General features: G+C 39.6%; 1 protein-coding gene across 1 annotated transcript in view; it reads right to left on the reverse strand.

Annotated features, from left to right (window-relative positions):
- SEMA3G (semaphorin 3G) overlaps window positions 1–15,065 on the reverse strand; it is a 119,684-nt gene that overhangs the window by 61,235 nt on the left and 43,384 nt on the right. The window contains exon 2 of the mRNA XM_070738687.1: window positions 7,237–7,397. Coding sequence (XP_070594788.1) covers window positions 7,237–7,397 — 161 coding nt within the window. The remainder of the gene's footprint in view (window positions 1–7,236; window positions 7,398–15,065) is intronic.

Genomic DNA, 15,065 nt, shown 5'->3' on the forward strand with positions numbered 1-15,065 from the left:
CGTCCACCTATGGCCTTATTCCCAAGTTGACCCTTGTTCCTTAGCTGTTCCATTTGTCTGGCAGCTGTGTGCATGAGCACACTGGGAACAGGCTCCAGCTGTCTGTCTGCCTCACTGATGTCTGACTCCAAAGGCAGCTGATAACTGTCAGACTGCCCTGGTCCTATCTCTGTCTCTGACACAGAGCACTCATCAGAGCCTTCCCCAGACTCCAGAACTGGCCCATGTTCCTCCCCAACCGTCTCACTGTCCGAATCTGCTGCCAGCCCTGTTGGCCACTGGATGACCACAACACCCAGAGGCTTCAGATAGAGAAGGCACACAGCTATAGTTGGTCAGTAGAGATCAGGAAGAATTGCCTCCACCTCCCAATGCAAGAGAAGAGGCAGGTACAATAAAAGTCAGTCAGGCTACTTGCGAGGCGGAAGCCTTGCCCCTCTTGATAGGGTGGGAAGCATGAAGCAGCTATTTAGTTCAGCAAGTGGATTGTAAGGATGCTGGCAACAACATATCCATTTCCTTGCTGTGTGTTCTTAACCTTTGTGATTCTTGTCTTGATTCTCAGACTGGATTCTGTACTTTGAACTTTGGATCATGTGTTTGGAACTCTGGATTTGCCTTTGCCTAGTGCAGTGATGGCAAACCTTTTTTCCCTCTGGTGCCAAAAGAGCGTGGGTGGGTGCTATTGCCCACTCCCATAGTTCAATGCCTGAGGAAGGCGAAAACAGCTTCCCCTGTCCCCAGGAGGCCCTCTGGGGGCCGGAAATGGCCTGTTTTCCAACTTTTGGTGGCCCCAGTAGGCTCGTGATTCACCCTCCCCAGGCTCTAAAAGCTTTCCTAGAGCCGGGAGAGGGTAAAATCACCCTCCCCTATCCCCCAAGAGGCTCTCTGGAAGCCAAAAACAACTTCCCAGAACCTCTGTGAAAGTCAAAAATCAGCTTGCAGAGCTGAGCTAGGGAAACTTCTCGCGTGCCAGCTAATATGGCTCAAGGTGCTACCTGTGGCACCCGTGCGATAGGTTTGCCATCACTGGCCTAGTAAATTTGCTTGCCTTTGCACTGTGGACTGGCGCTGGCTTCCCTTGAGTAGCCTGTTGAACTCATTGGGGGTGTGCTAGTGTTGATGAAGGGAATTCCTGGGGAATATTAATTTGGGCTTGGAAGCCTTAGTAAAGACCCCTAACACCTATGTGTGTATGAGGGGGGAGAGAGGGGGAGGAGAGAGAGAGGGAAGGGGAGAGAAAGAGGGAGGGTGGGAAACCAGAGTTCAATGTTAAAAATAGAACAAAATTTTATTATGCTGCTTGGAATTAATCTATTCATCTATCTACTCTGAGAAAATGAACTTAAGAGGCTATCTCAATATTTCAAATATAAAGGAGTCCCTGGGATTGTTTTATCTGAAACAAAAACATAGTAATTATGTTATTGAGCTGTAGTTTCATAACACAAGAGAGAATTAAGATAAAATCTTAAATAAGAGACTTCTGATTAACTCTAACTTGACCTCACAATTTGGCACTTTTATCCCCATTTGTTTATGCAAGCCAAGACCTGATTTATAAAGTTTGTTTTACTGGCAGATGAATGGCAGAGAATTGTAGAGAAACATTCATCGTGTAGAGGAGTAAATGTTGACTTTTAATTTCTCTTTTGTGTGGTCTCACACCCTCAGGAACTTAGGTATGCATAAATGACAAATTGCTATTTCTAAAAACCGTGTAGTTTACAACTGGCTAAGATTTCATCCAAATGTCGTGGTGCTTAAAATTCTCCTTTCAAAATGGCCATAATAAGCCAACCTATATAATCAAGAAGAATAAATTTGCTTTTGTCCCGTATATCATATGAGCTTGTCTCAATGTCTTTTATTCATAAAATACGAATAGGGATAGACTCCTGTAGGTCAGTAGAGTAAGCAATACAAAAGCCTGAAGGCTATCTAAAATGAAAACTGATAATTTTGACTTTCAGCTGCCATATTTTAAAACCAAAGTACCAAAAACTGAAGTGATCAACAATCACAACTAATGCAACATTTGAGCAGAATAAACCAGGATGCCTCATAAGATCATGATGGAATTGATCTAAAGGGAATAATGGACATTTTTCAACAGATAACTCTATAATGCCAGTTCAGAAGTACCCCAGATCTTATTGGTGATCCTTCGTCAGTTGTTTTAGATGTCTTTCTGTACATATAAAAACTGAAGAGAAGAAAAACACATCCCTGGATGGGGGCCATTTAGCAGAAAGTCAAAATAGTATCTGATCAAATGCAATTATAAGTAATGAGTCTTTATTCCCTACATACTGGATTCCTACTTTTTTCAAAGCTTTTAATGAAAACTTTCTCTACACATTAGACCAGGTCTGTCAAATTCCCGGCCCATGGGCAAGATGCAATACATACTTGCCAGACCCAAACCCGGTTTAGTGAAGGGGAAAATAATCCTGATAAGTCATGCGACGACGCCATGATGACATGAGTTTGACATGCCTGCAGTAGACCAACCTGTATAACCTTCCATCTAGTATGGCTAATGATTATGAGAATTAAAACCAAAAATGTCTAGAGGGAACCATATTAAAAAAAGTTGAACTAACTCCAAGATATATATAGCTGCACACTCAGAGGTTATCTATTGCATTCCCTCTTCTCCCAAACATCCATAAACATAAATCTCTTTAATCTAGGTTCAGTACACACAGATATAACTAGGTTTCTTCTGTTGTCACTACATGACCCTACAGGGCATCGGACCAGAATACCTTCGGAGCCACCTTCTGCCGCACGAATCCCAGCAACCGATAAGGTCCCACAGAGTTGGCCTTCTCTGGGTCCCGTTGATTAAGCAATGTTATCTGGCCCCAGGGGAAGAGCCTGGAATCAACTCCCGCTGGAGATTAGAATGGCCCCCACCCTCCTTGCCTTTCGCAAGGTACTTAAGACCCACCTTTGTCGCCAGGCATGGCATAACTTAGATACCCTGAGCATGCCGCCCCGAGTCTACGGAGAGGGGCAGCATACAAATCTAATAAAATAAATAAATAAATAAATAAATAAATAAATAAATAAATAAATAGTTTTATGAATTGTATGATTGTATTGAATGGTTCTTAATGATGGGCTTTTAAAATGTTTTGTTTCTTTTTAAATATTGGATTTGTATATTGTTGTGATTGTTGTGAGCCGCTCCGAGTCTCCAGAGAGGGGCGGCATACAAATCTAATAAATTATTATTATTATTATTATTATTATTATTATTATTATTATTATTAATATTAGTAGTAGTAGTAGTAATAGTAGTATTGTTATTGTTATTATTTTCTTCAGATTAACAAAATCATTTTTTTTAATTGACTTGATTCAGTAAGACCAGATTTAGGCAGAGTAATTTTATATTACATCTTTACATGGATTGGAGGAAAAGTTTGTTATGACTCACGTGGGCCAGGGAGAGACCAATGATACAAAATTCAACGCGAAACCCTATCTTGATTAAACCAGTTACATTAGTCATAGAATATACTTAAACATATGTTCCAGACGTGTTAGTTCTGTGCTTTTGCAGTAATCCCACAAAGAATAAATGGGTCACAATCCATAATTTACCTTAAAGTTGCAGCCTTATGCATTTGCAAATAGCTTCCACTGCATATACATCCTCGCACAAATGGGATCAAGCAATTCTCTTCAACATGCATGATTTAGAGAAAACAATGTTGGCCAGACCAAAAGAGGAAAAAATTCTGGATTTAATTTCTCATTGGCCAGATTCCCTCTAGATAGTCTTGATTTTTTTTCTTTATAGGCTTATGAAAGTGTTAATGGCCTATCTCACAGAATTAATGAACAAAGAAACAGAACAATTACCATTAAGAAGTTTGCATAGTACTTGTACTAAAAACTCCTAACCTGTCAGATCTCATTTCCTATCTCAATTTATACTAAGGTTGACCTAGCAGTTGATTTACTCATTTAACATGTATAGCAGAAATCCTTTTGTAAACTTCTATGAATTACTCAAAACCTGATTGTGTCTCAGCTTCCCATGCTTTCAATTATTTTAATTGCAATATAATCTCTTTAGGGCTGTATATTTTGCAAAACCCTCATCCATCTATCCAATCTGGTGTCACATTTCTGGCTTCTATTTAATAAAATTTGCTCTGCTCTTAACTCTACCAGAACTTAGGTCTGACTTTGCAGAGCTCCTTCTGTCCATCTCAAGTTTCGACTTCTATGGAAGAAAATCTCCTCTAGGGATGATTTAATATCCTGATCTAAAACTACTGAAAAGTACTTGGTCATGCTAGAGCAACGTTCAATGAGCACATTTAAAACCACACACAGAGACCAATAAAAATCAATATATAAGACTCTGAAATATCCACAATGGAGGAATGGTTGCTATAAATAATAGAATTAAAACGGAAGACAAAATTGACTTGCTTGATTAGGGGAAAGAAATAATCGTATTTAGTAATTAGAAACCTCTTATGGACAAAAGAAGGGGAAAATTAACTTTCAATTAGAAAGGGTAGACTTTGTTAAGCAGGAAATTATTATGTAAATTTAGAGAGAGAGGACAAAACATAAAGGCACTTATAATAACTGCTAAGAAGACCAGGAACCATTTTTTTGTAATATTTTCTTTTTAATTCTTTTCTGTATTATTTTTACTACTTTCTTATCTATTCACTATTATATATATTGTTTTTATCTTGTTAAAAATTTATTTAATAAAAATATAAAAACAAACACAACTTAATGTGCTTGTAGACTATTAGCATGTGAAAGACTAATGTTAAGTATACATTTTATGGCAAGTTTTTCCAGTAATATTTAAACTAGCCAAAAGATATATAACATACATAAACACAAGTATAAATGCAAACTCTTAGTATCTCAATCATTTACAAAAAGTGTCCCATAAATGACAGAGATGGCTGTTTCCAAGTTCACTTCCAATTTTTTACAGAGCAGGGGATCCAATGATTTCTCTCCCCATTTGCTCCTGTGATAATGGTGAAGCAGCTGTAGCACCCATGGTGGGTTGAACTGGTAATCTGCAAGCTGTGAACTGCCACTCTTCCAGTGGAAAAGGGCAGGCACCCAGTCCTTCTGCCTAAAATCTAGGATTTGAAATCTTCTTCTCTTCTACCTTAGTCCTAGTCCTCACTGCAAATAAGTCATCTTTTTCTCCACAGTAGGTCTCCACCTAGTCAGATTCTTACAAGACTATTCAAACTGAAATCTCTTTTCACTATGCCAGTGATGGCGAACCTTTTCTCCCTCAGATGCCGAAAGAGTGTGGGCGAATGCTATCACACATGCATGAGTGGCCACATCCATAATTCAATGCCTGGGGAAGAAAAAACAGCTTATTCCGTCCCCCAGAGGCCCCTGGATCCCGGAAGCTGCCTGTTTCCTAATTTTTGGTGGGCCCAGTAGGCTCGTGTTTCACACTCCCCAGGCTCCAAAGGCTTCCTTGGAGCCAGGGGAGAGTAAAAACGCCTCTCCCCATCCCCCTGGAGGCTCTTTGGAAGCCAAAAATGCCCTCCCAGAGCCTCTGTGTGAGCCAAAAATTAGCTGGCTAGCACACATATGCACATTGGACCTGAGCTAGGGCAACAACTTGCGTGCCAGCAGATATGGCCTCGTGTGCCACCTTTGGTACCCGTGCTATAGGTTCACCATTACTGCACTATGCTAAGCTTGATTCCCTAATAACCTCACAGACACGCCTTATGTCGTTTTCCTGGCAACTATAGGGAAATAACTTGTCATCTTCTGGGATGAAAATGGAAGAGCTTTTCCTTCTTCCATTTTATGTTCTATGACAGTGATGGTGAACCTTTTTTGGTTTGCGTGCCAAAAGGGTGTGTGTGCGTGTGCTAACATGTGCACATGTGCCCACATCCATTCCCTCCTCTTCACACATGCAAAGCCTCAGCGCTACCCCTGCACATGTGCACCATTGTCCCCACGCATGCACATAGGCCTCACTGAAGCCTGGGATGGTGAAAAAATGGCCAATCAGGCAAACCAAAAGTTCGGAAAAGGGGATTTACGGTTTGCCCTTTGGGCTGTTTTGTGCACTCAAGACGCTTCAGGGAAGTCCCAAAGTGCAAGGAGGCTTCAGGGAAGCTTCCTGAAGTCCCAAAGTGCAAAAAACTGCACAATGGGCAAATCAGAAGTCCTTTTTTCTGAACATCCAACTTGTCCGTTGTACTGTTTTTCACACTCTGGGCTTCAAGAAGCTTCCCTGAAATCTCTGGCGTGAGAAAAACAGCACAACGGGCGAACCAGAAATTTCTTTTTCCAAACTTTTTGTTTGTCCAGTGAGCAGTTTTTCATACTCCAGGACTTCAGGGAAGCTTCCCTGAAGCCTTCAGAAGGCAAAATGGTCTTTACCAAGGCCAAAAATCAGTTGGCTATCATCATCATCATCATCATCATCATCATTATCGTTGTTGTTGTTGTTGTTGTTATTGTTATTATTATTATTATTATTATTATTATTATTATTATTATTATTATTATTATTTAGATTTGTATGCCGCCCCTCTCCGTAGACTTGGGGCGGCTCACAGCAACGATAAAAACAATATATAGTGACAAATCTAATAGTTAAACTCTAAAATAACAGTAATACATTTTAAAAAGTCTAAAAACAAGGAACCCCAATATATAAAAAACATACATACAGTCATATCACACACAGAAAACTACATAGGCAGGGGGAGGTGTTTCAGTTCCCCCACGCTTGATGACAGAGGTGGGTTTTAAGGAGTTTACGAAAGGCAAGGAGGGTGGAGGCAGTTCTAATCTCTGGAGGGAGCTGATTCCAGAGGGTCGGAGCCGCCACAGAGAAGGCTCTTCCTCTGGGTCCCGCCAACCGACATTGTTTAGTTGACAGGACCCGGAGAAGGCCCACTCTATGGGACCTAACCGGTTGCTGGGATTCGTGCTGCAGAAGCATGCACATGTGTGCTGAGCTGACATAGGGCAATGCCCCATGTGCCCTGCGACATGGCTCCACATGCCACCTGTGACATATGTGCCATAGGTTTACCATCACTGTTCTATCAGAATCAATAGATTGCTCTCCTTTCAGAAGCCACAATGAAGAACGTCCATGGGGAACAATTTTAATGTTTCCTATTTAAATAATCAGCACTACTACAAATACAGTACCTGACTGTAAACAGTCCATCTTAACATCCTTACCTCCTTAACATCCATATTGGTTTGGTCTAGCCGGAGCGAATAAAGGGTGTCCTTTCCTCCAATGAATAGGCGATCACGGTATTCGTCAAGGTACAGGGAGCGAAAGTCCAAACTTCCCCGGTGACCAAGAAACAGGACTGAGCGGTTAGTGGCCAGGAGATCTAAGAGACAGGAACAAAACAAAAAAGTTGGGACAAATAAATTTAAATAGAAGATGTTCTCTGTACCACATAGCTTGAGTAAGCTATTGCTTTGCTTGGCACAATGCAACAAAAGGGAGTAACAACAAGTGAGTTATATATAGCAAGTGACTGAGAACTTGCTACAATTGAAGTCTCATTGCAACAGTTGTTGAATATTTAGATAGACACAAAAAGGTTCTCTATTGGTATGGGATCTTTGGAGACAACATTTAAACCAATGTTATCTCCCTACCATTTATCATGGTCAACTGAATCATAGTATAATTCCTTCAATTTTCTTTCTTTACATGGTTGTGATTTATATATTAATGACAGAACAGGGTTTGCTGTGAGTTTGCACAAAATGGCAAGCAATGTACTGACACAAAAATGTTCTCTATTGGTATGGGATCTTTGGAGACAACATTTAAACCAATGTTATCTCCCTACCATTTATCATGGTCAACTGAATCATAGTATAATTCCTTCAATTTTCTTTCTTTACATGGTTGTGATTTATATATTAATGACAGAATTTATATATTAATGACAGAACAGGGTTTGCTGTGAGTTTGCACATCATGGCAAGCAATGTACTGACTAATTAGCAGGTCTGCAGATCAGACAAAGGCATAATGTGTTTTCCTTGATTTTGGCTTAGTGTGTTTTGGAAGCCCACCTACTGTAGTTTGTAAACCATAGTTATAGCCTGTGTGCTATATGACTGTAGCCAATAGTAGTTGAATAACAGAGTCATAATCAAATCATAAGAACTGGTTTACTGAATTCATACTGAATGCAAAAGGTGATATGAAGATATAACCAAGTAACAGAGATGGAAGGGATCTTGGAAGCCTTCTAATCCTATCTTCTGCTTAAGCAGGAAACCATATGTACCATTTCAGACAAATTGTTGCTCAATCCGTTCTTTAAAATCTCCAGTGTTGGAGCCTCCATGGCTTCTGGAAGCAAGTCATTCTACTGATTAATTATTCTAATTGTCAGGAAATTTCTCCTAGGTTGTTTCTCACCTTGGTTGGTTTCCATCCATTGCTTTTTGTCCTTTTGCCAGCCGAAGCGCCCGTTTTTGCGCTGCTGGGATTCCCCTGAGGCTCCCCTCCATGGGAAACCCCGGCTGCGGACTTCCGTGTTTTTGTGATGCTGCAATTTTGCTAAGGCTCCCCTCCCTGGGAAACCCCACCTCTGGACTTCCGTTGCCAGCGAAGCGCCCATTTTTGAGCTGCTGTGATTCCCCTGCAGCATCGCAAAAACACGGAAGTCTGGAGGTGGTGTTTCCCATGGAGGGGAGCCTCAGGGGAATGCCAGCAGCACAAAAACAGGCGCTTCACTGGCAACAGAAGTCCGGAGGCGGGGCATCCCAATGGCGGCGGCTTGGGTTTGTAAGGTGAAAATAGTTTGGAAGAAGAGGCAAAACAATCTTAAACCCTGGGTTTGTATCTCAAAAGGTTTGTATGACAAGGGGTTTGTAAGACGAGGTATCGCTGTATATATATTCAGCTTATTCTGAGATTTCTCTACTTTTTTTTTTGCTTTAAATTGTGATTTTCTGAGGATAAGAAACTTTAGAACTTTATTAAACTGCAAACTTGTATATCTATCTTTCTCTAGTTCAGGAGAGTAGGAATCTTTCTGGAACCCTCTCAAAATCCAAAAACTCAAAAGGTTGTAGAACTACAACATAGGTAGGGGGGAGGACCACTAAAAGGGAAATTTTCTCTGGATCACAAGGCAGGAAAGGGGAAGGAGGGTCTTAAAATGGAACAATTAGCCACATTTAAGAAGAACCTTTGCTCTCTCTGTTCTCCTCCACAGAACCATCTGCAAAACGGGAGCCAAGTGGAGCAAAATGGCAGCCATCAAAGCCCCGCCCAGTGTATGAACATCAATCATACATATATAGCAAGGGATTGGGCTTCAATCTGCAGTTCTGCCCACTATTTTAGTTCCCTTATTCCTCTTGCAGATAATACCATAAGAGCAAGGTGAATGGACTCTGCTATAGTGGCAATGAATGTATCATTAGGAGACTTGAAAGAATAGATTAAGAATAGATTCGTCATGGGGAAAGAAATCTATATATGTAATTGCTTGCAGTTGAAAATGATTTTATGACACACAATCAATCAATCAATCTGTCTTGCAGTTGGTTCTGTGTAAGGATTGCATTAGGGAATTTTCTTTCTGGATTTGTTTCCCCTCCATAACCATGTTGTCAGATATGGATGATTTTTCAAGCTTAGTCTATCTTTTCCCAGCTTCTCCAGCTACATCACATTTAACCTTATTCTTCTCAGTTTTTGTTTTTGTTTGTTTTTCTTTAGCATTACTATGTTACCATCCCCTCAGATGGGCAGGCAGTGCTGAGCCCCTTTACATAATTTTTCCAACATTCTTTTGGGTTGGAAAGAATTAAAAGTAGGTGGGAAAAGAACTGGAAGAGAGAAGGGCAGGGCTGGAGGCTGGAATGCTCAATAGAAACAATCCAAATTATAACCTTTTCCTCTTTTGCATACACACATGCATATAATTTCCTAATTTTTTGTGCTATAAAATGAAGAGAGACTATTGTTAATTTTCTAGTGGAAGTCAAAGGACAGATACATTTCTTATATAAATTGGGGCATACCAAACAGTGATAGATTCAACTAATATCTCAGAAAAAATCTGTTAAATCCCCTTTTTTTAAAGTACTTTTCTAAAAGAGCAATAAATCTTGTAATGTGTTTTTCTTACTCATTAAACATATTTCTTAGTTTAAAGAAGCACACACCTCTGAAACTGGGAACCACAAAATCTGAGAATTTTCATACTTGGCATAAACTCCAAGAATTGTGGAATCTTTGGTCTTTTTTGAGCTTCATTGTAAGAGAACTCCAACTTAGTTGGAAGAGAACCTCCAAGAACTCTAGTTTCAGGGCGGATGTAGGGCTTGGAAATGGTGTTCTAACACCATCTGAGTAAGACCTAAGAAAGTACTGCAAGGTGACAAATGCCAAAATTAATATTTTTCAATTTCACAAACTTTACAAGTTTCAGGGACAGAAGGGGGGGGAGAGAATTATAAAGGAGGATTTCTCTAAATCAATTACCACAAAAGTTTCTGCTCTTGATATATACTGAATTTGTCTAGAAGCAAATGGCTTCATGTTAGGGAAATTGGATACAGTATAAAGAATCTTGGTTCATATTCCTAGTTTAATTAGGAAGAAGAAGGGGGTGGCTAGAAAAATAGTATTTGTTACAATCCGCCTTGCCTTGGCAGCAATACGGCTGGTAGAAAGGGTGGGGTTTAATCCTGGAAAATTAACACCTATGTTTAGGAGGGGGGCATCTTTTTTTATTCTCTGACAGCTTCCCAAGAAATTTTTCTAACTAGGAAAAGCTGGGTGTCCTCCATCTGAAAGGCTGGAAGGAGTTGCCATTATCTAGGAGTGAAGACAGAAGGATTCTTTAAGGCTGATAAAAAGGCTAAAGGATGAATGCTCTATAAAGCCATCAATTGTGTGACAAAGGATAACTCCCTGACAGTTGCAGAATGAGGCTTATCTGTGGCTGCTGAAGGCTGGAGTAGATTTGAGGTCTTGGAACACTGTGGGGAAGAGTCAGGAAAAGAAATGTGAGGAGAAAGATGAAAGAGGACACAGGGATTTATGTATGCATGTATGCATGTATGCATGTATGCATGTATGTATGTATGTATGTATGTATGTATGTATTTATTTATTTATTTATTTATTCATTCATTCATTCATTCATTCATTCATTCATTTATTTATTTATTTATTTATTTCTTTATTTATTTATTTATTTATTTATTTATTTGCCACCCATCTCCAAGGACTCAGGGCAGCTTGCAACAAATAAAGGAACAACATAGCATCCTAAATCCAATTAATTTAATTTAATAATCTAAAAAAACCCAAAACCATTAAAAACTCTCATTCCGATTCAATCAACTAACTTACAATACATTCATCGGCCAGGGGGGCTAAAGTCTAGTGGCCCCAAGCCTGGCGGCATAAATGAGTCTTCAGACTCTTGCGGAAGGTGAGGAGGGTGGGGGCAGTACGAATCTCAGGGGGGGAGCTGATTCCAGATGGCTGGGCCCCCCACAGAGAAGGCTCTTCCCTTGGGTCCCACCAAGTGGCATTGTCTAGTTGACGGGACCTGGAGAAGGCCAACTCTGTAGGACCTAACTGGTTGCTGGGACTCATGTGGCAGAATAATATGAGAACCTAGAAATATTGACTAAAACCCTTTTTACCAATAAAGGAAAATATTTGTAGTTCAGAGTCCTTGGTGATTCTGAGTTTGGTTTTTCGCTTGCCAATTTTTGTTCTCCAAACTAGACAAAATCATTAGTGCTTGTCTACCAGCACTGATAAAATTACCTAGTTTGGGTCATAGTTCCCTCTAAGCTGAGCAGTGAGCAATTGCTCACTTAAAAATCATCATCAACTCAGAGTTTTTCAAACCTGCCCAGAAGCCGAGAGGGAAAGAGTGAGAGGGAAGGAGAAAGAGAGGAAGAGAGGAAGAGAGGAAGAGAGAGAAACAGATAGAAAAAAGAGAGGAAGGAAAAGAAAAAGAAAAAGAATGGGAGTAAGGAAGAGATAAAGAAAATCAAAATCTAGTTTGAAACTAGCTCAACTATTTAAGTGGCATTTTGACATTGATAGAATTTCCGTATTATGAGTTCACTGTTGTAGACACACAGCACAGTATTTTATTTTGAAATTCTCTGAGGCAAAACAGGGTGGGTTTTTTGTTTTTTTGTTTTTTTGTTTGTTTGTTTGTTTATTATTTCTGTGCCGCCCAGTCCCGAAGGGACTACCGCTCAAACACTGTACTTTTCCGCCCACCCAAAAAAAAAAATTAGAGGGAACACTGGTTTGGGTAATGAAATGATCTCAAGCTAACAACCAAGCTTAGAGCGCACCAAATACCCTTCAAAAACCTTTATAAAAAACTGAAGTCCAGCAGATGTTCTTCAGGTGTGACCCTCATCCTCATTCCACAGGGCCACGATGCTTTGGGGTAATGAGAAGTCTCAATGTGCCTAATGGCCAAAGCAGCTGACATGGTGATAAATTAAAAAATGCTGATCATGAGACGTAGCCCATTTATACACCACCAAGTAGATGAAGTATGTTGCCTGTTCTTCTTCAACGGAGGTGTAGATACATTATCTGCAAAAGAATACCATCTGTATTTATTTTTCTTCTTGATAGTCTACTCAGCTACGGAAAAATATTTGCAGTTTGAAATTTATTTGAGCTTTTCTCTTGTTAAATATGACTGACCAAGGTCAGGAGGATGTGATATTACAATATATAAACACCACACATATTCCTGAATGTTACTATCATCACTGTGGAATTCACTGCATTAACATTTCCTCTGTGGTAATGCTGAAATGCTGTATGATGAAGTCTTTTTTTTTTAAAAAAAAAAGATGGAAATAGTCCTGGTGAGGAGAGGCCTCTGTCAAGTCAGATGGTTAATGTCAATTGCACAACATAATTGTTCTGTTGTATAGTGATGAGAAAAATACAAGCCTGAGGAGGAGAGATCTCCCAAAGGAATTGCTAGGCACATGTAGGAATCTATCTTTTTTTTGCCCGTGAAGATGGCGAGCTTGGAGTCAGGTGCTTGTCATGCTGAATAGTTCCCAGCTGTTAACAGGAATGCCAATACAGAAAGCATCCTTGGAGACCAATACTCCAGTTGGCTTCCTAGGCATTCACCAGCTGTTTCTCTGGCTGGGCTGGAACTATTATATGAAGTATAATTGTGTATTTATAATCCTTACTCCACAGGAGGATAAACCAGACTATATATCTCTGACCTTTTAAATCAGCACTTGGCTGTAAGAATCTGACTACGGAATATTTTGCAATACCTAACACGTTTGCTCAGGTCTGACTCAGGAATTATTGAAATTCACTGCGCCTCCAACGAACCAAATTCTCAGACGCGATCTTATTTCATTGATCTGTCCTTGCTAAATGGTGCCTTCCTTGAATGCGCAGTGCATATTTCAGTAGCTTTCTTTCCCCGCCTCATTTGGAGTCTCTAAATCCAAGAATTCCGAGCAACATCTTCCCCCCTTTCCTACACGTTTTCTGCATAAATCATAGCAGTAGAAGAAGGGAGGCAGGCAGGCAAATGGGATGACATGTGGGAGAAGTTGTTGAGCAATTATAAGTTGGAAGGAGATAAACAACCAATCCTGACCTCAGCTTTTGACCTCTTCACATACCAGAATTGGCTCTGGCAGACTTCGTTTCACCCTCATCATCTTGGCTCGGCATTTAATCATTTGGTGCACCACCTTGCTATCCTGAAAAAAAGACTCAACTACAGCAGCCCAGCTTCAAGCTTATTCCAGAAGACGCCTGTTCTGGATCTCTCCATAGGATGAGCAATCTGCAGTCCCAAAGCCCTTCAAGGTTACATCCAAGTTACCCTATAGTAAGATGGACAGCCAATAAATTTAATAAATAAAACATTTTTTTAAAAAAAATCAATCCAATACTACGATTTGGGAGTGCATGGAGAGGAAATGGGGAAATACAAATTGATTTAATGATTCAACTTTAATGTTAAAACATTTGCTGCCCCATTATTGAGAGCTGGACATTTCTGACATGTCTTCTTTTATTTTTTATTTTTATTATTATTATTATTATTATTATTATTATTATTATTATTATTATTAATTGGATTTGTATGCCACCCCTCTCCGTGGACTCGGGGCGGCTAACAACAGTGACAAAAACAGAATGTAAAAATCCAATACTAAAAACAGCTAAAAACCCTTGTTATAAAACCAATCATACATACAAACATACCACGCATAAATTATAGAAGCCTAAGGGGATCACCATGATATCACTGTGGTGTGTTTGTTCTCTTAAAGTACAACACCAAGATTGCCTTACTGTCCTACTATATACTATATATACTACATGCCATTAAGCCAGTGTTAACTTTTGGCAACCATATACATTTTCTGTATATATCTTCTGCCCTTAGCCTCATTCTTTAGTGCATTCATTGTCACTGTAATCAAATCCATCCATCTTGTGCCTAGTTGTTATTTATTATTTGGATTTCTAGTTGTTATCTAGTTATTGTTTCTAGTTATTATTATTTAGATTTCTAGTTGTTATCTTCTCTTTCCTTCCACTTCTGTCAACATTAGGGACTTTTCTAGAGAGCTAGATCTCTACATAATGTGTCTGAAGAAGGATAATTTAAATTTGGTTGTTTTGTGTCTTGAGGGAAAACTCTGGGCTGATTTGCTCAACGATCCATTTGTTTGCTTTCATTTTGGTTGTCCACAGGGTTGTCAAGAGACTTCTCCAATGTCAAAGTTCAAAATTGGGAATATTCATCCTGCTCTGCTTCTTCTACTTTTGCTTCCACTGATTGACACAGGGTTTGCCTTATTCTGATCTCTTAGCCACGTTTGATAAATGGTACAAATGATATGACAAGCATATCATATTATTTGGATATTTCTTTCCAAGGCCTACATGGTTGCCTTAGTAAAAGCTAGTCTGACTGCTGGTTTCTTTATTGTTCATAATTGATCCTAAAAATCAGAAACTACCCACTACTTTA

Source organism: Erythrolamprus reginae, chromosome 2, assembly GCF_031021105.1.
Source record: "Erythrolamprus reginae isolate rEryReg1 chromosome 2, rEryReg1.hap1, whole genome shotgun sequence".
In the NCBI taxonomy this organism is placed as follows: Eukaryota; Metazoa; Chordata; class Lepidosauria; order Squamata; family Dipsadidae; genus Erythrolamprus; species Erythrolamprus reginae.